The 21,203-nt window shown below is 55.1% G+C and overlaps 6 protein-coding genes across 9 annotated transcripts; 3 read left to right on the top strand and 3 right to left on the bottom strand.

Moving 5' to 3' along the window:
- Window positions 1–2,038: 2,038 nt before the first annotated feature.
- IUM83_14095 (uncharacterized protein) lies at window positions 2,039–2,870 on the top strand (the record flags this gene model as incomplete). Its single annotated transcript, XM_067938820.1, has 2 exons — window positions 2,039–2,794; window positions 2,859–2,870. 2 exons carry the CDS (start codon window positions 2,039–2,041, stop codon window positions 2,868–2,870), a joined length of 768 nt encoding a protein of 255 aa, XP_067787413.1.
- Window positions 2,871–4,794: 1,924 nt separating this feature from the next.
- On the bottom strand, window positions 4,795–5,325 carry IUM83_14094 (uncharacterized protein; the record flags this gene model as incomplete). The annotated part of the gene is made up of 1 exon (XM_067938819.1): window positions 4,795–5,325. One exon carries the CDS (start codon window positions 5,323–5,325, stop codon window positions 4,795–4,797), a length of 531 nt encoding a protein of 176 aa, XP_067787412.1.
- Window positions 5,326–7,310: 1,985 nt separating this feature from the next.
- IUM83_14093 (Tryptophan--tRNA ligase) lies at window positions 7,311–8,180 on the top strand (the record flags this gene model as incomplete). The annotated part of the gene is made up of 1 exon (XM_067938818.1): window positions 7,311–8,180. The coding sequence occupies one exon, from the start codon at window positions 7,311–7,313 to the stop codon at window positions 8,178–8,180; it is 870 nt and encodes a 289-aa protein (XP_067787422.1).
- Window positions 8,181–8,278: 98 nt separating this feature from the next.
- IUM83_14092 (tenascin-like protein) lies at window positions 8,279–11,136 on the bottom strand (the record flags this gene model as incomplete). 2 transcript variants are annotated; one of them, XM_067938817.1, is made up of 14 exons in its annotated part: window positions 8,279–8,400; window positions 8,474–8,632; window positions 8,691–8,752; window positions 8,820–8,997; window positions 9,083–9,155; window positions 9,272–9,319; window positions 9,376–9,442; window positions 9,509–9,595; window positions 9,663–9,702; window positions 9,775–9,843; window positions 9,903–9,984; window positions 10,081–10,139; window positions 10,216–10,943; window positions 11,012–11,136. In XM_067938817.1, 14 exons carry the CDS (start codon window positions 11,134–11,136, stop codon window positions 8,279–8,281), a joined length of 1,899 nt encoding a protein of 632 aa, XP_067787421.1. The 2 variants fall into 2 exon arrangements, with proteins under 2 accessions (XP_067787421.1, XP_067787420.1); XM_067938816.1 differs by having other exon boundaries at window positions 8,474–8,599.
- A 779-nt stretch (window positions 11,137–11,915) lies between these two features.
- IUM83_14091 (Glycerol-3-phosphate dehydrogenase) lies at window positions 11,916–13,766 on the top strand (the record flags this gene model as incomplete). Of its 2 annotated transcripts, XM_067938815.1 has the most annotated exons (2): window positions 11,916–13,131; window positions 13,221–13,339. In XM_067938815.1, the coding sequence occupies 2 exons, from the start codon at window positions 11,916–11,918 to the stop codon at window positions 13,337–13,339; spliced, it is 1,335 nt and encodes a 444-aa protein (XP_067787419.1). The 2 variants fall into 2 exon arrangements, with proteins under 2 accessions (XP_067787419.1, XP_067787418.1); XM_067938814.1 differs by having other exon boundaries at window positions 11,916–13,766.
- A 288-nt stretch (window positions 13,767–14,054) lies between these two features.
- Window positions 14,055–20,858, bottom strand: IUM83_14090 (Armadillo-type fold; the record flags this gene model as incomplete). 2 transcript variants are annotated; one of them, XM_067938812.1, is made up of 2 exons in its annotated part: window positions 19,271–19,302; window positions 19,361–20,858. In XM_067938812.1, the coding sequence occupies 2 exons, from the start codon at window positions 20,856–20,858 to the stop codon at window positions 19,271–19,273; spliced, it is 1,530 nt and encodes a 509-aa protein (XP_067787417.1). The 2 variants fall into 2 exon arrangements, with proteins under 2 accessions (XP_067787416.1, XP_067787417.1); XM_067938813.1 differs by having other exon boundaries at window positions 14,055–20,858.
- Window positions 20,859–21,203: the final 345 nt, after the last annotated feature.

The raw sequence follows: 21,203 nt of genomic DNA, 5'->3' as shown, positions 1-21,203 counted from the left end.
CCTCCAGGGGGCATGGGAGCTGTGCACTCCCGTGCAAAGTGACCGATCCTTCCGCAACGGAAGCATCGCACATTGCCACCTTGCTGCTGGTGGCCAGCAGTCGTTGCATTCGAGAGGTCCATTGGTTCCGGACCTCCCGTGCTCACTACCGGACGCGGTTGCGGCCTCGGCACGTTTGCATGCAGTTTAGCCTGCCACAGGCTAAACCCTTCTTGCATGTCAAGGGCGATTGTAGCTTCGAGAGTACTCGGGTACACTCGGAAGAGATAGGTCTTCACGGGCCCCCTTCATGAACGTGACGACTTTAGCCGCCTCGTCTATCGGGTTCGTCAAGATGTTCGAGACCAAGTACCGTGCACGCTGCGCGTAAGCATGGACGCCATGCTTACCCTGTTGCAGGTCGAGGAATTCCGCCCTCGACCGGAACTCATTTTGCGGGGGCTCAAACGCTTGTCTGAGCTCCTCTTTGAATATCCCGTACGTGCTAAAGCACGTAGGATCTGAGAGTCGGCGTCCGTACGCCCAACTCCTCGCTCGTCCCCCAAGACGTGACATGGCGAACGCAACCTTTGACAACGGGTCGACGATACGTCGAGCCGCAATGGCTGTGTCGAGTTCGACAAGCCATCGGAGGAGCGGCTCGCCCTCTCTTCCTACATAATTGCTCACGCTCAATTTTAATGATTGAGCACGCGGTGTCGTCCCCGACGACGCCGTTGCTGAGGAAGCAGCATCGCGCTGCTCCTTCGTGATGAACCCCAGAGCAACACCATGTTGCTCTGTCGGCGATAGCGTACGCAGCATCGTAGCTATCGCCGCCTCCCCAATGACTGTTGACAGTCGTTGGAGGGCCTCCCACTCTGGATCCGACAGGTGGGGGCAATCCACGCGTGCAACATGCGTTGCAGGCGTATTGGAGCTCTCCATGGACACCTCCGTGCTCATGGGGTTCTCGGCTCCGCGTTCGTACACCCTGTACGAACGTCACGTAGTCGGTCGTTGGACGGGCTACAAAGTGCTACCAGGTGTAGTGGGCCTACTTTGGCTCACTACTTTAGCTTACACGTCGCGCTACGTGTATGAGGAAGCGTAGGAGTTTATTAATAATTTGAATTAATTATACTTGAGTCCACAAATATAATATAAATCAAATAAAACACCAAGTAGCTAGTTTAAGGTAAAATGAGAACTGTATTGTTTGTAAATTGATCTTCCTCCTAAATCTGCTAAAACTGTTTATCATCTATGAAAGGGGTTGACAGCGGCTGGCTGTCAGAGCCCCGCCAATATGCATGTCCCTGATTGGTAGAAAGATGCTGCTTTCTACCAATAGGATATTTGGGTATGTGTAAACCACTCATTGTGGTGGCCCACTTCAATGTATCCATTGGTGGCCTTACACCAATGTGAGGAAGTATCTAAAACGTTTAACAGATATTTATCTGTTAAACCATAAGTGACAATTGTCATGCACAAGTGACAGTTGTCACTTGTGACCGTTGTCAACCACAAGTGAGACAAACTACTATCAATACCTAAAAAGCTGACATGTGTATACCAACATCACAATGGGAACCAAACACCACACAGTAGCACCTAACTAGGTACGAGAAGTACAAAGGAATGGACATCGACCACAACCAGTCATCCCTCCAACACCCAACCGCTCACATTTTATACCCTTCATAGTTCGAAAGCCTAAGAAGCGAGCCCTCGTCGCACCTCATCCGCCTACCACCTATCAAGATGCCACGAGCCCTCCTCTGGGTTCCTCTCGCCCATGGCTTTTCCAAAAAAAGACACCAGCATCTTGTTGGAGACGATCAAGGCGTCAAAGATCACCAAGAGCGAGCTGATTCCGTGCACGGTGTGTACCGTGACCACTCCACACAATATGCGCTACCGCCTACGTCGCTGCAGTTGACGTGCCTGCGCCGAGGAAGCCCCCTACGTAAAGTGCCCTTGGAGGGCTAAGACGCTCTCCTGCGAGAAGGTTGACCTTGTCGACATCCTCCAGACAGGCGAGCACGTCACTGAGATGCGCGCCGCTCCCGAACCACGTCTCACGTCGGAGATGAAGGTGGTCGCGCAGGAGATGACGGCGCAAGGACTCAAGCCTGTTCGTATTCGAAATGCTATCCTGCGCAAGTTCAACCTGGCACCTGAGGAACTGCCAGCGCTCTCCAAAATCCAGCGCTTCTGTCAGCACTACGCTAGCACGAAGCTTGGCTGCAACGACTACGTGAAAGAAACTCGTGAGCTGATCCGGGGCGCTGGCTACGTAAGCACGATGAACGAGCACGAGAGCTTCACCCTCACTTTGAGCTCGGACGCTAACGGCCTTCCTGCTGTTGGCAACGGCTCTGACGACAAGCCATTCATTATGGGAGTGACCTCGCGATGCTTGCTCATGCAAGCTGACCGCAAAACTGGTTCTCTGTTGCTGCATGCTGATGCTACTTTTAAGCTGAATCAAGTTGGCTATCCATCAGTAGTTATGGGCTTTTCGGATTGCGCTCGAGGATTCCATTTGCTCGCGCTGTTTGTGTCCTCGCAGCTCAAGCAGGAACACTTCACGGAGATGTTTGCTGCGCTGCAGCAGATTTACAAGCGAGTGGTCGGCAAAGAACTGGTGATTGAAATGGTCATGGGTGACGCCGACGATGCACAGTACAACGGAGCAAACCGAGTGTTCGGCGAAGGTGCTGAAGTAAAGTATCTCCCGTGCTTTTACCACGTTGGTGCAAAAGTATTTGAGAGGGCGCGTGGCCTGCTACCTGCGCACGCGAAGCTGGTAATGACTGGGGTCTACGACATGCATTTCTCCCTGAATGAGACCGAGTTCCTTGTGACCAAAGCGCGAGTTCTGAAAGAGTGGTGTGGTGTGCCAGAGCTGGCAGCACTTACTACATATTTTAAAGCTCAATGGCTTGCTGGACGCTTCACGCAATGGCAGGTGTATCACACACCACGGGGCTGGGCTACGACCAATAATCCTGTCGAGCAGTACAACAGAACTCTCAAGCGTCAGTACACGCTTCACACCAGGCTAAAGATGGGCGCTCTTCTAGGACAGTTCCTCACCTGCTGCACTGCCGAAAGCCTAAGCGACAAACCCTTCGCCACCGAGCCGACAATCCCCAAGTCTCTGGCCAGGCGCTGCAAAGAGCTGTCGGCTGCAAAACTGCTGCATGAGTACTCGCCGTGCCAATCAAGAATCGCCTATCTTCTCGATGACGATGCTGGCACCTGCAGCCCACCAGACTGTGTGCGTGTGGTCTCAAAGCCATGCCCTCGCATTTTCGACCCCGAAGTTGTTCGCACACGCGAAGCCATCATGGTAACTGCACAGCAGGGATTATACTTGGCTCGAATGGAAGTGGAGGGAATGCCATCGACGGGATGGACTGTCGACACGTCCTCGCGATCATGCAGCTGCCGCTTCTTTCAAAAGTACGCTGCGTGCATTCACTTGACTTACGCGCTATCTATTCATGGACTTCTCTGCAATAGTAAGCGTGAAACGCTTGTTTACCGCGGCTCCAGTAAAGCTCGTCGACTACAGAGTGAGACGCAAGCTCCCGGCCGTCCCGTCCAGAACGGCTACACACTAGACAAAAACTAAAACTGCATGCGAGCTAGTAAGATCATAACGGCAAATAAACTCACATTCATTAATTACAATACCTTGTTGTTCTTGCTGGTGCAATATTGGTCCTGAATGCCACGGTCGTCAGCTCTTTGTTCTTTGCGTACAGCTCTACGGGTCGCGCTTGCAACACGATCTAACTGCAAACAATCCCATCCAGGATTCAGGTTAGCATTCAGCTCCATCATGGTACAATTCAATAATGGCCCTACCGTAACCGTGCATGCCCAGATAGTTCGCGGGGATGCATCGAGCCTTGCCGCGGCGTGGCCGCCGTACACACCACCTCAGCGCAGTCAAATCCATCAGAGGACCGGTTCGTGTGTGCCTCGTATTGGCACTGCATCTCCTTTCCACCTCCACAGTGAACGGGAAGCTCCTGCAGCCTTCGTCGGGCCCGCCAAAATGGCGCTGCATCATTCCAGGAGCTCCTGACCTTACTTCAGACTATAAGACAACACAAGACCTATCTTAGCAACGCACATCATCAAAACGTAACTTCCCCCTCTTCGTACCGTGGAGAGGAACACATAAAGTCAATGCAGGTCCTTGCACAACGCTCCTTCACACAAAGCGACCTCCTGCCTGCCCTGCGACTGCGGTCTTCTCCTGCGGTTCTGTGAATGGATGGCAGAAAGTTGCGAATTCGCAACTTAAGTGCGGACTTGAAGTTACTCGTTTGGGACTTGTGGTTGCTCATTCACAGTACCACTGGCTGGTAACCGCTGTCGTGCGATCGCATCCGGACATGTATCTCTCTTTCTCTTGCATTGGTGCTCATGTGTTTGTGTGGGTATTTCTGACGTGAGCTATTGGTATTTATCATATTAGAGAGTTTTTGCAAGTTTTCCTTTCCCATTCCCAGATAGTCTCTCAGGTGTGGCTATGGGAGATCAAAACCACTTTTCGCGGTTTCCCAGTCCCAGCAAATCACCTTATTAAATAGCATGTCATGCTTTATAGAAGGCTCAAGCTGAGCCCCTTGCTTCCTGAACAAGTGAAGATGACGTCGGACGAGATTCTTCTGCTGTGCGCTCTACTCGAGGACACAGGATGCAGTGACGCCATGGTTCTTATGGTTGCAGCTCTCTATCGCCCGCCCGTCGAGCGCCCTGTCGTGCCTAACATCCGCTTCTGCATCACTGCTACGACGGATGTGGACGCCGAGTTCGACTTTCGTTTCGACGTGGCGGGAATATTGCAGCTGTCTTCGCTGTTCGAGCTGCCCGGCGAGCCACAAGCGACGCTGCCTCGTCTCGCTCGCGCTTCTTCTGTTCGTTTTGCTTTTTGCATTCTTGCTCCTGTTTAGCATCATCGAGGAGCTCTACAAGCTCATCAAGCAGCTGGTCTCTCTCCGTGACCTCCTCCGCCACACCAGACAGTAGCTCCGCCTCCTTCATCGCCTCTCGGTGAGTTTGAACAAGCTGGTTCATGCGTGACTGTGCGTTCTTGCCACTTAGCTTACTGCGCGAAAAGGCCGGCGAGGCTACGAGCGTTGCAGCAAGACTGTCCCAGTGTTGCATGACCTTGCCGCGTGGCTTAGCAAAAGGCCGGTCAAGCAGCACTTGGCGAAGCAGAGCGACATCGTCTTCTTCGCTGTAGTTCTTACGGCGTGGTGGGGCTGTGGAGCGAGGTGGCTCGGTGGCAGGCTTCGAAGCCACAGTCGTTGCAGCCATGAGGTCGTGTGGGAGGCGGCAACTCTGGGAATGGGAAGGCTCCCACAGATTTCCGAATTCTGTGGGTGGCGGAGGGGGTTTCCCATAGAGGTGCCCTTTTTGTGTTTACTTTGCTGTGGGAATGGCAATGGGAGCCGCAGCGAAAACTCTCTATTTAGTCCACAAGTGACTGTTGTCACTTGTGTGTGTAACCCCGTTACAAACGCTTTCGTGACTGTGTTGGCCTCGATTGATTCCCATATCGAAATTACTCGCTTGATCGTTGCTAGCCGTTTCTCTTTTGCAGTTATAGCGCTAGCCTTTTCAGTCAACCACAAAGCCTTCAGCTTCGCCTTCAAAGGCTCCATGATGGCTACGTCTAATGGTTGGCATACGGAGGTAGAGTTTTTTTGCAGTGGCTGGAGCACTGCCATGAGCTCCTCCGAGACTCGCAATGGCAGACTCCTCTGCGTGCTGTAGCGCCGAGTCGGCTGGCGGGGAGTCCGAGAGGGGGCGCAGTGGCAAGTCAACTGCGGGCGGCTCTGGGGGAGGCTCTGAGGGGCCTCCATTTTACGAAGTGACTGGTACAGAAATAGCGGCTCTATGAGCGAATCAAAACTAGGATTTTGGGTGGTTTGATTGGTTATAAAATATGTTTGCACATCGTCTTTTAGCATGCACGCCCGTTTACAGTTAGTTTTGTCGGCAGTTGCATTCTGTCCGTTGCTGTACATGGGCGCTGCTAGGGCATGTTTGTGTTTGGTTGGTCATGCTTGGTTACGGCTGGGTGCTCGTAGCATGTCACACATTTTTCAGTTGGGTGCAGCAACGTCGAAAACGACAGCTGTTTGGTGCTCGCCAGAGACCAGCCTGCATCGTGCTGCTGCTACTAGCTAGGGCGGGCTGAATGTACTTGCCTGCACTATAATAGCCGACCTTGGTAAATGTCACCAAGGTTAGCGGTTAGCAAGTTTGCTGGATCCGAAACGAACCTAGTGCCAACGGATGCGGTCAGTAAGACCGAGTTTATAAAAAAAAATGCATAACCGCTCCGATCCTGCGGGCGGGGGGGTTCTCCGGATCAAGAAAAGCGCAGTGGTCAATTCGCTAACGACGACAAACAATCAACTCCCCTGGTCTGTTGACCCTGTATCGACACTAGTTTGGACATGCAAGTGCGGCTTTCACGCGGCAAAAGTGAGTCGCATTACGCTACTCAGCATGGCACTGCGTCCTCAGCCGCTCCGACACCCAGAATGTCACAGCTTCTCAGCAAATTTGCCAGTACAAGCTCCAAGTTGCATCACCCAACTGCACGGCGCTGGCGGTGGTTGTCACGCAGGCTCCTTGTCCTAACCAGTCTTGTGTTCGTAGTGTCATTCCTCCTTTGGTCATCGTATCGAACGGGGTATCTTCTCAAAGACAACCTAGGGATGTTCTCGGCCACCAAGACTAAAGCCACTCGAGCAAATCGTTTGCCACTAGGTGAGCTGGTGACACGACGCTTTCAGTGTGTTGCTTGGCGATCCACTGGCGAGTGCAACCCTAGTGGTCCACTGGAGCCTCAGAACGACAAAAACTGCAGCGAGGTCATCACCCAGGAGGTGTCAGGATATTGCGAAGTTGAGGATCTGGACTCGGGCGAACGTTTTCAAGTCATGCACCGACACTGCAACGGATTGAAAAACCACGTTCAATTTCGCTGCTCAGACGCGCCAGACTTCGCCAATTATCACGTGGAGGGCGCCCAAGCAGTGAACAACTGGATCGCTTCCAATGTCTCCCTATATACCGACGGTCATTCTCTGCGTGACGGAATCGTCATGGTAGTATACCCTAAACTGGTCGCTAGCGCCTACGCTAACGTCCGCGTCCTTCGCGACGTCCTGAGCTGTACCCTACCTATCGAGATTTGGTTCAACGTGGATGAACTTGCAGACTTCCGCGGTCTGTTCGCGCCGCTCCAGCAGCTCGCCATCTCCGTTGGTGGCATTTCATTCCACCCGATGCGTGGTTCGCAAGCGAAGGGCTTCTACTCAAAGATATTCGCCATTCAAAACAGCTTCTTCGACCGTGTGCTCTTCCTTGATGCCGACAACGTGCCTGTCCGAGACCCGAGCTTTCTGTTCGAGTCGCCCGAGTTCGTGACAACTGGCGCCGTGTTCTGGCCAGATTTTTGGCAACCCTCCCGAACGCTGTTTAACCTCTTCGATACTTCGATGCTATGGGAGTTGCTCGACCTGCCGTTTATCGACATGTTCGAACAGGAGAGCGGCCAGCTTCTTGTGGATCGCGTTCGACACAGCGCGCCGCTCGAACTCGTCAACTTTTACGCATTTCACGAGCCCAACTACTTCCAGAAACTCGACCTTGTCTATGGAGATAAGGACTTATTCCGCTTGGCGTGGATGAAGCTGAATGCTTCGTTCCACATGGTGCAGATCCCTCCAGCTATGGCGGGCCGAGTAATTGGCGGATCGTTTTGCGGTATGACGATGGCGCAGCACGATGCAAATGGAGAGATGTTGTTTCTACACAGGAACCAGTTCAAGCTAACGGGGGAGCGTGACAGTCGGTTCGGGAATGCAGCCGAAGAGGACCCTAACGCGCTTGGAGCAATGCAGGCAGATGGCTACCCGGACCCAGTCATCTGGACACATTTGCTTTCGTTCAACACAACTGCAGACTCTAAGATGTACTTGATTGACGCGTATCGCGCACCGCCACAGTTCCCAGACTGGCAACCGTGTTATGGTCGTCGAGACGTGGCAGATCTCGGGGTTTTCTACTTGAAGGAGTTCGCCAAGTTGACCTTCGCCAACATCGAAACTGACTTGCGTCGTTTTGCGAAGGAGGCAATCGATCTTCGGCCGTAAAGTGATCCGGTACAATCATTCAATTTTAAAGTAAGGCTTTGATTCACTTTTATGCTGAAGTTTGCCGGGAGGAATCTGTCTTCTGGCTTATACCAGCATTAAAGCTCACCGTGTGTCATGAAAGCATCTACAGCGCCACAGTCGTTTAGTACGCCGAAATCGCCAAGAGCATTGCTGCTGGCATGATATAATGAGCACACGCATGTCCCGGTGTCTTCATCTGAGAGACAACATAGGGAACTAGGCGGTTGGCAATTTCTAATAAGCAGAGTCTTTGTGTTCGACAATCTTACCGCATCTCCCGCGGTTATTGCAAACAACGTCCTCCTTGGTGCCCTGAACAGTCTGGACAACGTTGGTCGTCACGGTTGCTGTAGAGTGGGTCAGTGCTGTTGCAGAAATGATGAGGGTTGGAAGGTCTCCCGATGGAGAGTAAAACGTGACAGTCATCCCTGCAATCTCATCAACTGTCAGTTCGAACCACAGCGAAAATCAAAATCGTTCACACACCGTTCCCAGCGCTAGTACAAGCCGATGTGCCGGCAGAATACGCGACTCCAACACTTGTGATCCTACAATGTATACACAGTGCCGATTATTGTCGTCCTCGAGGTCTGCGCAGAAGATTATCAAACTTACGTTAATAGACGCTCCAGGGCAGACTTCACCGTTGCAGGCGGCGCTGAAAAAGGTAAAGGTAGCGTTGTTTCGCCGCGAAATGATAGCATGAAGGTCCCCCCATCGGCTGAACAGCTGATGGTCTGCACCTCGTCAGCTTGGTTGGGCGTCCAAGGATCATCTCCACTCGGGCACGGGACTGTTGAACATCAAAAGAGTACCCAGAGTCAAAATAACTGCGCAAAAAAATCACCGCTAACATACTAGCAAATGATACAACGTACTCTTGGAGCAGCTATAACCTGAGTAACGCACACTCTTTCCGCTGTCAAGCTGGACTTTGTCGCAGTAACAACCCTGAACCATATCGGCATCCCAAGTTGCCAATGCGTTGGGATCAGATCCATAGATGAAGCCGGCAGTAGTGTACAAAGCGGTAGGGGTGAGTGCTGCCAATTCTCGAAGCGACCGACAAGTTCCGCGGTTGCTGCAGACGGCTGCGTTACTGATCGGACACGACACTGTAGCACACGTTAGAAGAGCAGGAGACCCAAACTACCGCAGTATTGTGACCTACTTCGATTGCATGCAGCTCCTTCAAAACCGAGAAGGCAGCTACAAGTACCTGCGCCAGTGCAGAGACCCTGGTAGCACGCATACAGCTGTCAAAGGCTACCCGCCCTTGGCGAGCAATTCGGGAAATTCTGTACCACATTTGAGCACGGAACAACTGAGTTATGGGCGACGTTGTTTGTCTTTGCTTCCTCCACCCACGCACGCCCAGTGGGGCATTGGGGCTGAGAACAGTCATAGCCTCCATATCCCTGATCACAGATGCATCGATAGAGCGGCCCGCCCGAGCACCTTCCATGATTGTAGCAGCGAGCTACCGAACCAGAAATCCCTGGGAATATAAGACGAGGGTCGATTAGTGGGAGAAGGACTTCCAGACATAATCTTGGCAATGTCGTTGTACCAGCGCAGATCGCCAATCCGCTGCCGCCATAATATCCGCAGTCTAGAATATTGCCCGAGTTTCCTAGTCCTACTCAAGGGTAGCATTAGTCTCAGCGAAGTGAACGTCATTAGTACGCCGGAATTTACCGTCACTGGGACCGAAATCTGCCCCGCATGTACACACACCGATGAGCGTGTTACAGTTCCCCCTACCAGAGCATTCCAGCCACTATTCACCTCAGTTAGAGCGCGAGTTAGTTGTGACCTCACCTGCTGCAGTATTTGTTCACGGAGAGATGATGAACTTAGCATTTCTAAGCCTTACCTCTTTGGTTCCTGTTACTGTCAGTGGTGGAGTGGGTCCATACATGGCTTGAGCTCCATCTGTAACACGCTCGACGTTGCCCGGTCAGACCTACGACTCAGCTCCTCTACTTCACTAATTCACTGACGCACCCACCCGTTTCAACTGTAAGCGAGCTGGTGCCCCCTGAAAGACTCGAGGTAGCAACCAGTGCTGGTACATTTCCATGCTCGTACGTGAATGTGACGAGTGCGGATACGCCGTCAGAGTCACAGAGCGTAGTTCCTCCGTTCAGTGTGACGGAGACTCCTCGGATCGTGAGCAGGTCTTCAAGAGCAGCTTTCAGGGTCACGGCCGTGTCGACGCTCCCATCCAGTGGTCGTGTCGTCTCCCCACGAAAGCTCAGCGTGAAGGTCCCCGTGCAGCCATTGCAGAGGCAGGAAACGGACTGCATCTCGTCAACCTGGCCAGTCGAAATGGGGTCGTCTCCGTACGGGCACTGGCGGAGAGAGCAGTCCACGCCCGTGTAGCCGTGATCGCACACACATCCGTAGATCCGGTCGGCGTCCCAGGGCGTGTCGTACGTGGCCGAGTAGAACAGGTTGTAGTCGTTCTTGGCGGCAGCCATCGCTCGCATGGACATGCACTTGCCGTGGCCGTTGCAGTTGGTGCGGCAGGCCTGCAGTCGCTCGCAGGCCACACCAGCAAACCCTGCGTCGCACTCGCACCGCCCATTGCCGCGGTTGCAGCGGCCCCGGTTCGAGCACTCCTCCGCCACGGAGCGGACCGAATTGTCGCCCGTGGCGAAGTCGACCCAGGGCGAGGCCTTCGGGCACGCGCGGTCGTTGCAGTCGTAGCCCGTGTAGCCCGGGAAGCAGGTACAGCTAAACGGGCGTTAGCAAGTTAGCAGCGGACAATGGAATGACACCGGAATTCCGTGGGGGATTCCTACGTGTTGTCGCTTGCACAGGTGCCGTGGCGATTGCAGTTGGACGGACAGGAACCCCGGACGTTCGCTTGGAGGCAGCAGCAAAGCGCCAACGCCGCAAGCAGAAGGCGAGGTCGACTCCCGGGCATCTTCGGCGTCTGCTAGCTGGTGAATAGTCGCGCCAACCTTAGACAGTAACTGGTGCTCCAGTTGCCTCAACGCCCAGGGCGACGGCCTGGGGCTGCCGCAGGCAGCAGCGCTTTGGTCGGAACATGGAGCGAGCGAGTCCAACGCGACGCCGTTTCTCCCATCCTCGGGGCTTTGCAGCAGTGGCAGCAATCCGGCGCCAAGATATCGTCGCCCAACGTCAAGTGTGCATGTGTCGAGCTGCAATCACACATCGCCATGACGGCGATCTGTCGCTGTGTCCCCGGTCCTCTTCAACTTGTCCGCGTAGACACGCAGCGGTCGCAGCGTTTTCTCTTGGAAAATGTATACCGCGACGGCGACTCCTTCAACGGGCTGCGTTGAGTCGACACGAGTGGCGACCGAGCGGCCTGACGTGTGGACACCAGCACGCCTCGGCCCAATGCCATCAGCGTCTACGCACGCGCACCTTGCTTGCTCACTCGGCCCCCAAGCAGCCACGCTCGACATAACCAAGTCGAACGCAGGCGCTTGACTCGACGTTTGTATGGGGTCAACTACCAACAGTTGGTGCGATTAACACATGACAGACATAACAGGGTAATCCCCAGTGAAGATACTCCCGGAACCGGGTCCTAGCCGCCCAATCAGATCGCAGCGTTTGTGGCCGCACGCCGGTACCGGCGGTCGCTCTTCACTTCGCATTTTGCCGGCTCGAGCGCACTCGCCTCCACGTGCGTCAGCAGCGACCTTCACTCTCAGCTTTTCACCCAGTCTTAGCATGGCGTCCTTCGCGTTCCGCCGCGCCTCGAAGCGCGTGGCGCTCGGCCTGGGCGCCGGCGTGGTGGGCGTGAGCGGCCTTTCGGGTGCCGCCATTGTGTCGGCCAAGGAGCCGCAGCGCCTCGTGGCGCCCATCCAGTGCGAGGACGGCTCCACCATCATGCCGTACGAGACGCCCTCGCGCGCCGCGCAGCTGCAGCGCCTCAAGCAGGAGCAGTTCGACGTGCTGGTGATCGGCGGCGGCGCCACGGGCTCCGGCTGCGCGCTGGACGCGGCCACGCGCGGGCTCAACACGGCCGTGGTGGAGGCCAGCGACTTCGCGGCCGGCACGTCGGGCCGCTCCACGAAGCTCATCCACGGCGGCATCCGCTACCTGGAGACGGCCTTCATGAAGCTGGACTACGCGGCCTTCAAGCTGGTGAACGAGGCGCTCGAGGAGCGCTCGTTCTTCCTCTCGGCCGCGCCCTACATGAACCGGCCGCTGCCCATCATGATCCCCATCTACAAGTGGTGGGAGGTGCCGTACATGTGGGTGGGCGCCAAGGCCTACGACGTGGTGGCCGGCAGCAAGCGCTTCGTGCCCGGCAGCTACTACATCAACGCCGAGGAGGCCATGTTCCAGTTCCCCATGCTGCGCAAGGAGGGCCTCAAGGGCGCCATCGTCTACTACGACGGCCAGATGAACGACACGCGCATGAACGTGTCGATCGCGCTCACGGCCACGCAGAACGGCGCCACGGTGGCCAACTACGTCAAGGTCGTGCGCCTCATCAAGGACGACGAGGGCAAGGTGCGCGGCGCCCACGTCAAGGACTCCATCACCGGCGAGGAGTGGGACGTCAAGGCGCACGCCGTCGTGAACGCCACCGGCCCCTTCACGGACGCGCTGCGTCAGATGGACGACCCCAAGAAGGAGAAGATCTGCGTGCCTGCTGCCGGCGTGCACACGGTGCTGCCCGACCACTTCAGCCCCAACCGCATGGGCCTCATCGTGCCTAAGACGAGCGACGGCCGCGTGCTCTTCTTCCTGCCGTGGGAGAACGGAACGCTGGCCGGTACGACCGACTCGCAGTCCGAGATCACGATGCTGCCGTCCCCCACCAAGGAGGAGGTGGACTTCATCATCGACGAGGCCAACCGCTACCTGGCCAAGGACGTCACGCGCAACGACATCAAGTCGGCCTGGTCGGGCATCCGTCCGCTCGTGAAGGACCCGCGTCACGCCGACGGCTCGACGGCCAAGATCTCGCGCGAGCACGTCGTGGAGGTGTCGGACTCGAACATGGTGACGATTGCTGGCGGCAAGTGGACCACGTACCGCCGCATGGCGCAGGACGCGATCGACAAGCTTGTGGAGACTGTGCCGGAAATCAAGGCCAAGGCTTCGCCGTGCAAGACCAAGGAGGTGGGCATCATCGGCGCTGACCGCATCGGCGAGGTATGCAACAAGAAGTTCGACAAGATCACCGTGACCCTGCGTGAGAACTACAACCTGGACAAGGACATCGCCGAGCACCTGATGCGCAACTACGGCACGCGCGCTCTGCAGGTGGCCGAGATCGAGCAGGACGGCTTCCTGGACCGCAAGCACAGCGACCACCCGCGCCGCCTGCACCCCAAGTACCCGTATCTCGAGGCTGAGGTCGTGTTCGCCGTCCGCCAGGAGTACGCCCTGAAGGCGACGGACATCCTGGGCCGCCGCATGCGTCTGGCCTTCATCGACAGCGGCGTGGGCATGGAGCTGGCCCCGCGCGTGGTGCACATGATGGGCGAGCTGCTCGGCTGGTCGAAGGCCCGTCGGGACCAGGAGCTGGCGGAGAGCAAGGAGTACCTGGAGACCATGCACAACTAAGTATTCTTCATCGCAGCAGCAAGGACCGTTGTTACGGATACCGAGTTGGTTTGTTGTCGAACGGAAAGGCATCAGCAACAAGACTAAGCAGGGTTTGTACAACCGCATATGCGTAACACGACGTGTAGATCATCTTCATTGCCCCTGTGCGCTGGAATTCCATCTTCGACTGACAATCAATGGTGGTGATCATCGAGGATCGCCCAAAATGGTGCTTGGTGCCCACTGTGGATAGTCTGGTGAATCTCTCGTGCGTGGCCAGGACGTTTAACAAATCCGCAGAGCTCGCTAGCGTCTGTGCACGGGCGAAGCCGACAACGAATGCAGTTGCTGCATCCTTCTCACCTTTGCGTCTGGAGAAACCGGTGCGGCATCCCGAGTGTTGTATGGCGCGACCAGATGCAGAAGCTCTCGAGCGAGCGTTGCGTTTTCAAGCTGCTTCTCCTCCGTCTTGGTTACGAACGTGAAGGTGCTCGAGTCAACCCGCTTGGCAGGAGACGCTGTCGTCGAACGAGTTGAAGCGGACGGGTTCAACGGCGGCAGGATGCCTCCTCGTTGGTCTCTACTGTGTCGATCTTCTTCGAGTCTGTCGCCGTCTTCGGTCCCATCGGCCAAGGTGATGAGCATGTCGAGTCCGAATTGCACGAGCTGCTGACTGTTCCGCGGGTGCTTCATGACCACAGCCACCAGTGCAGCCAGCAGAGCCTCCACCACTTCTTCGCTCTGTCGTTCCCGGTCATAGACACTTACCAGTTGCTGAACTCCGCCCAACGCACCGACGAGGTCTTGGTTGCGTACGTTGCTCGCCACCGTGTTCCGCAGCGCCCACAAGCAAGAAATCCGCACTCGTCGCTCGATTTCGGCGGCGGTAGCAGGAGAACTACCGGACGTAGCAGCGGGGAACAGAGGCGAAGGCTTCGCGCAGATTTCAAGCAGCTTTTCGAGACCGTGCTCATTGCGGAGTCTGACTTGGGCGCTTGGTCTTTTCCAGACTTCGTCAGCGATTGCGTCGCTAATCATCGCCACGAGCGACGGGTTGGTGGCGTCCGACAGCAACGCGATGAGTTTCTTCATGTCGACGGACTCGAACGACTGAGCTGAAGAAATCCCGTGGTCCTGCTTCAGCTGACGCAGGTCGGCCAGCAGCTCCAGCGCCTCGAGAGCTGGTTCGCTTAACTCCTTGTTATTGTGTCCGCTAAGGTTTACCAGGGTATCGATTCCGTGCGGGATCTCGAGCATCCTGGTCTTGTTAGAATCGTGGAGACACATATTGATGACACCGAAGAGACCGTGTTGCTGCACACTCACGTTACCCGCCCGGCCGCACAGGCGAATGAAAATGTGTAGTCCAGTCATCGAGTTTTTCGCGTTTTTGCTAGTGCCTGCCTTCTTCGGGGAATCGACGAAAATTGACGACCCCAAACTCAGAGCGATGGAGTCGCTGTACGATAGTGAACACAAAGCCCGAGCGGAATTCTCCAGCGTGGCGCCATCAGCTTCGAGGGCGTTGCGCGCAAGAAGCTGCATCCAGTCTCCGTGTGACGCTATTAGTTGGCGGTTGGCATCGTTGTAGAACAGCGAGTTCGCCAAGATGCACAATCCGTGCTCACGAATTTGCCGCGTGAGTAATTCGTCCTGCTGTCTGCGTTGTGCCTTGGCAGCGGGGTCCTCCGGTTGCACGTCGTCGCCGTCTTGGTTTTCTTCGTGCTGTTGGTCAGCTTCCTCTTGATTGAGCGAGATCAGCGCAGTGTGACCGGAGCCGAGGGTGCAGATCTGGTAAAGGCGGTCGATGTAACGCGCGACGCGGTACTGGTTGTCACGATTCCACGTGAGGTTTGCTAAAGCCCAAGTAGCCTGCGCTACCATCGGTAAGTCCTCGGTGCGAGCCGCAAGCAGGAAGAGCGCATCCATTCCGCTGGCTGTTCCGATCGCGCCTCGAATGGCATCGTGCTGGGCAATGCTACCTAGCACAACCGCGCCGTGAAAAGCCACGTTGCGGTTGCACGATGCACACATCAGTACGAAGGTTGAGACGCCTGCGTGCTTCGGAGGCTGTTGAGTATGTTGTTCGTCGTTGTGCTGCTCCTGATTGTCGTGGCTGGGCTTCTCGTTGGCACGGCCAACACCACTGGAATACTCAGGAAGGCCTGCTTGCTCCTCAAGAATGAAGTCAGCAATGCGGTACGATCGGTGATTGCTCTCGCTATCCTCTTGATCTAACAGCGTGATCGCATTGGCAATGACTTGCGAAGCGTACGTCTGGATGAGTTCGTAGACTTCCAAGTCAATGGCATCATGGATCCTTGGCGAATTGCACAGTCTCGTAAGGATGGAAATGCCGCGGGCTTCAACAATCGCCTGGCATGATAATACGTGGTCGTGTGAGAGGTGCGAAAGGGTCTGCGTAGTTGCCAGGGTCAAATCAACGTCCGCATCGAGCGCGTCACTTGAACTGACAGCCCTATCACACAGGCGAAGTAGCAACGGAATGCCGCCTTGTGTAAAGATGAGCTGTTGGTTGAAGGCGTTTTGATATGCCAGGTTGGCTAGTGCTTGGACTGCGTGACGCACAACCTGTGGGTCCTCATCACTTGTCATGTCAGACTTGCGCTCTAGCAGACTGACCAACAGCGCGACACTACCATCTAGTCGTCCAATGATCGAAGTATTCCTCGAACTTCGCACGATCAGAGCTAGCGAATGCAAGGCGTTGCGCTTGACCAGTTTGTCCGTATCAGGTGATCTGCACAGATCCAGAATGGTTTGGAGTACATTGGACGAAAGCCCCATGTACTGCTGGTTGGCCACGTTGGTATCGGGAAACGCCTTCTCATCAAACTGCTGCCACGTTTCGGTGAACAACAGCTTCTTAGCCTTGTCCTTGCCCCCTTTGGAGCTCAAATCGTGATCACTCTCGCCAGAAATGTCATCTATGGGGGCGCTGGGATCGGCTAGCCAATTCATTTCGGTCGCTCCCTCCTCGGCGACAGCATCGAATGCCGTTTTTGACGCTGAGAGTTTGTCCAACACGACAGTGGACTGTGTCTTCATCCATTGGAACCACTTCTGTTTCGCTTTCCACCCCAACGATCTCGCAGTGACATTGGCATTCCACGACAGCTGCCCGAGAGCACGAGCACATATTGCTCGTACCGACTGCTGGCTCGAATGTCGTGCAAGGGCAGCAAGCACTTCAATGCCTGCATTTTCTCGGAGGGTATCGTTGATCTCTGGAGTAGCTCCAGCTAGGATCGCGATCCCGTCGGCGAAGAAGGAGAATAGTAAGTTGACGTCCGTTAGAATTGTTTGAGCTGTCACGCGGTGTCGCCAATTCAGGAGTCTCAGGCCGCGCTGTAATTGTTTGTGTTGTTGTTGCTGCTTCGCCATATCTTTCTGCATGTTGATGAAATCGGTATGGGCTTCCTTGGCCGAGATCTTCATGGACAAGTTCCACATCTCGATGTTGTTGATTTTCTTTATCTGCGCGGAGATGCGAAAGCGCATATCGTTAACCTCGGCTGCACGGCGCTTTTCAAGCGACTGGTATGCCTTCAGTAGCTCCTCGTTGGCAACTCGCTGTGCGTGCAGCTCCCTTTTGGCCGCAGTTAGCCAGTGCGTTTGCTTGTCAATCACGTCGTCGAGACCCTGTAGTCGCTTCTCGAGCTCCTCTCGAATCATGTCGTGCTCGCGAATAAGCTGTTCGCGGTCTGAACGAAACTTGAGCTTCTCCTTTTCGAGGACAGCCTTGTGCTCCTCAGTCTCAGCGCGGAGAGCTTTGATGACTGCTTGGGTCTGCAAACGGACTCTTTCGCTAGCATATTGGTAGTCGCTCTGCAAGCGACGCATTTTCGCGTTCAAGTCATCGATCTGCGCTTGCAATGAAGTCTTGACTTTGATTAACAGCTTGATTTGTCGCTGGAGTGCTTGTTGTTGCTCTTCATGTTGCGTCTGCAGCAGCCCCAGCGTGTCCTCCTGCCGTGACAACTGCATGCTAGTCATCCATTCATCTGACGTCGTGTCCTTGACGAAGGTAGTGGCAGCCAGCTCGCGCCAGCGGTCTTCACGGTCGTAGCACATGAGCAAGAACCGTCGCACTTGCTGCAAGTACTGAAGCTTCGTCTCGAATACGCGAGCGTTTTCTTCGTACAGTTCTCTTGGCGAAGGTTCGGCGTCCCCATTCGCGTCTTCATCAGTAGCTGCAGGACTTTCGTGCTCCGGATCTGCTTGAGACTCTTGGTTTTCCCCCTCATTATCAGTTTTCGACTTCGGTTCGTCATCGTTCTCGTGCTGCATGAGCAGGTAAAGCCGCTCGATGGTCTGACGACAACTCTGAAGCTCGTCCACCAGCGTGAAATTCAGATCCCAGAGCGCCTGCTTCTCTGCAAACAACTTCGTCTCCTCCTGGAGCTTTGCATCCGTGTAGTCACATGATCGCAGTTCCAGCGAGATCAGAAGGGCCTTAGCCTCCTCTTCCTTGGCGTATCGTGCTTGTAGCTCGGTTTCCTGCTTCTTAAGTGACTCGACCTGCTTTTGAGATTGTACCTCGAGCTCAACTCGTTCCAACGGATGTATCGCTTGCAATGGTAATGCGTAGGCGTCCTCGAGTTGCTGCTGGAGCTCCTTCAGTCGGTCACGCATCTGAAATACAGACTCTTCACGAGTTGCACGCTCTACGACGAACCGAGCTCGTACCACTTGGGTTTGAGCCTGAAGTTCCCACATCCTAGTGTTGGCCGCCTTTTCCAAGTCTCTCAAACGCTCAAAGAACGGAGCGTCTGCATCTTCATAGAGCGCCAAATCCACTGCAAGCTGCTTCTGCGACGTCGTCAACAGCGAGTGTCGGTCCGACAATTTGTTTAGTTTGGTGCATCGAGTCTTCTCAGCCTTTTCCCATTGTCGCCAGGCTAACTCAGCGTCAGTGAATGCCTTGAGCTCACGTAACTCGGATTCGTCCATCTGCATACGGGCATCGTCGACACGATCGGGTGGAGCATCAGCTGGAATGGTCTCTGCGCTTTCGTTTTCAGATGCAGCACTAACAGAATGATCAACTTGCTCGGTTGTAGGTGCAGGCTCCTCTGCTACGTCCTCCGTTTTTTCAGCATCTTCATGCAATGCAGACGCCGACTCGGCGTTGGCATCGTCCTCGTTCTCGTTCTCTTCCTCTCCTCCATTCTCTTCTTGCTGTTCCTCATCGCTAGAGAGCGGCTCCACCGTCAGGTATCTCCCAGCAGCTCTCTCCAGCTCTTCTTCAGTAGGTCGTGGTTGTTCCGGAGGCGGTGCGGCCTCCGCCTCCAGCCGAGCAATCGAAGTCTCGACTGTGACTAATTCTTCCTCGACACTGCGCTGCTGATCCCGAATCTGCTCACATAGTTCCCGAAGCCCAGCAGCTTTAGACGCAGCTTCCTCGTGGCGCAGAGTGCTCTTCTCGAGCAGGTCAAACTCGAGTTTCTCTGCTTCCAGCACCCGAGACTCCACGTGCTTCGTATGCACAAATTCAGGCTCTAGTCGATGGCGCTCACGAACGCGTGGATCTCTTGTCAATGGAATAGACAGATACAACCTATCAACTCGCTGCGCCACGGCGAAATCACGGAGCTCTTGCTCAAATACTTGGTCATCCGCAGCGAGGGTGAGGCCCTTCCTGGCCACGGAGTCTCGAGCAAACACTGGCACCACGCTAGCTTTACCCGTGCTGGCTTGCTGCGCTTTGCGCTGCTCAGCTTCAGCTTTGGCTTTCGCGGCGGCTTGCTCCTCCTTCTCGGCAATTCGCCGCTTACGCTCGACTGCGATCACAGCGGCATCCTCCTCCTTCAGAACCTCTTGTTCTTGTTCAAAGAGCTCTCGATTTGCTGTCAGCACCTCCATCGCCAGCGATCTCTGCTTCGCGGCACTCTGCTGTACCTCGTTTTTCAACTGCTCATAGCGCTTCATCTCTTCTTCGAAGCGCTCGCGGGCTGGCATGGGATCCATCGGTGCGTCGTCTTCCTCGTCCTCGTCTTCTTCCTCATCAACGTTTACTTTTGCACCACTATCAGCTGCATCTTCACCTTCACTATCCGTTCCTTCAACGTCGTTTTCATCATCTAGCATGTTACTCAGTCGTGGAACTCGTCCTTGAGCACCAGGATAGAAGTTCTCGAGCCCGTAACTCTCCTCCCAGTCCATTGTGGCCATGTTCCAGCCGGGCGGTGCTTCAAACAGCATAGCAACGGGTGCGTCCCATACACTTACGCCTGTGTGCGTGTTCGTATAGTACGGCACCTGCCCGTCACCGTCTTCTGGGTTTTCAGGCAGCACCAGCTTCCAATTTGCAACCTCCTCCAGTTGTCGACGAACGCGTTCTCCTTCAACTCGCCGTGTCATCAGCGCTTCAAGGCGCCTGCGCCCTTGATCATCGCTCAGATCCTTTACGAACTTCACCGGTTCTGCAGCAACTACACCTCGACGAGCATCGATGGCCTTCTTGATCGGCAGCAAGAGGGTGGGGAGCGGCACATTGTCGGGCCAAAGTTCTGCAAGCCACTCCCTTTCATCTGCTCGCTGCTCCTGTTCACGCCGTAGCTCTGTGTTTAGTATCTCCACCTGCGTTTGCAAGTCGTTGCGCTCACGTTTGCCTTGTGCCAGCAACTGTTCGTACATTGCGACACGTTCTAGACGTTGCTTGATCGCGCTCTGCACTTGTTGCTCGCAATGAGCCAGTCGATGCTTCTGAGTCAGCAAGTGCTCCTCCAGCTTCAGCTGCACCACCGAGCACCCGTCGTCCAGCACGCGAGCGATTTCAGCTTCCAGAACGGGCATTTCGTGTTCGGGTTCCTCATTTTCACATTCTTCTTCTTGGGTTTGATCGCTCTGGCGGTCGTCATCCCCGGAGGCCTCTTGAATCTCTTCTTCATCGTCTTCAGCTCCAGCACCCAGGTCAATCTCGTAGGCTCCGTCGTCGTTGGGGTTGTCTTCACCAGCCTCGTCATCGTCGTCTGGATCTGCTTGGTCGTCGGATTCTTCGTCTGCATTGACCTCGGCTTCATCCTGGGTCTCCTCGTCTTCGTTCACCACTTCACCGGCACCGTCGTCGTCGACAATATCGTCCATTCACCCCAGAGTTCACGAGCCACGGACGAGTTGATACGATCCCTCGGATTCCAAGCGTCTCTCGATGATAAGTCGGTGGCTCTTCATCGTCGATGGAAATACGGCCGTGCAAATAAATACACGAGCACAATGCCCACATCCAGCCCTGCTGGTCACGAAGCAAATATCTACCCGCCCATCAGAGACACATAGATACTACTAGCGTAGCCACGCAGCCACGCACCATCTCGTGCCAAATGGGATGGTGGCGACTAAATCAACCAGGACGCGCTCGCACAAGAATAGCCGATGATATGATGGATTAGCGAGCGACTACAGTCTAGAGGATGAGGCGGGCATCGTCCT

The sequence above is a fragment of the Phytophthora cinnamomi genome, assembly GCF_018691715.1.
Source record: "Phytophthora cinnamomi strain GKB4 chromosome Unknown Contig60, whole genome shotgun sequence".
Lineage (NCBI taxonomy): Eukaryota > Oomycota > Peronosporomycetes > Peronosporales > Peronosporaceae > Phytophthora > Phytophthora cinnamomi.
Note: the sequence above shows the minus strand (reverse complement) of the source record. Positions and strands in the feature narration are given on the sequence as shown.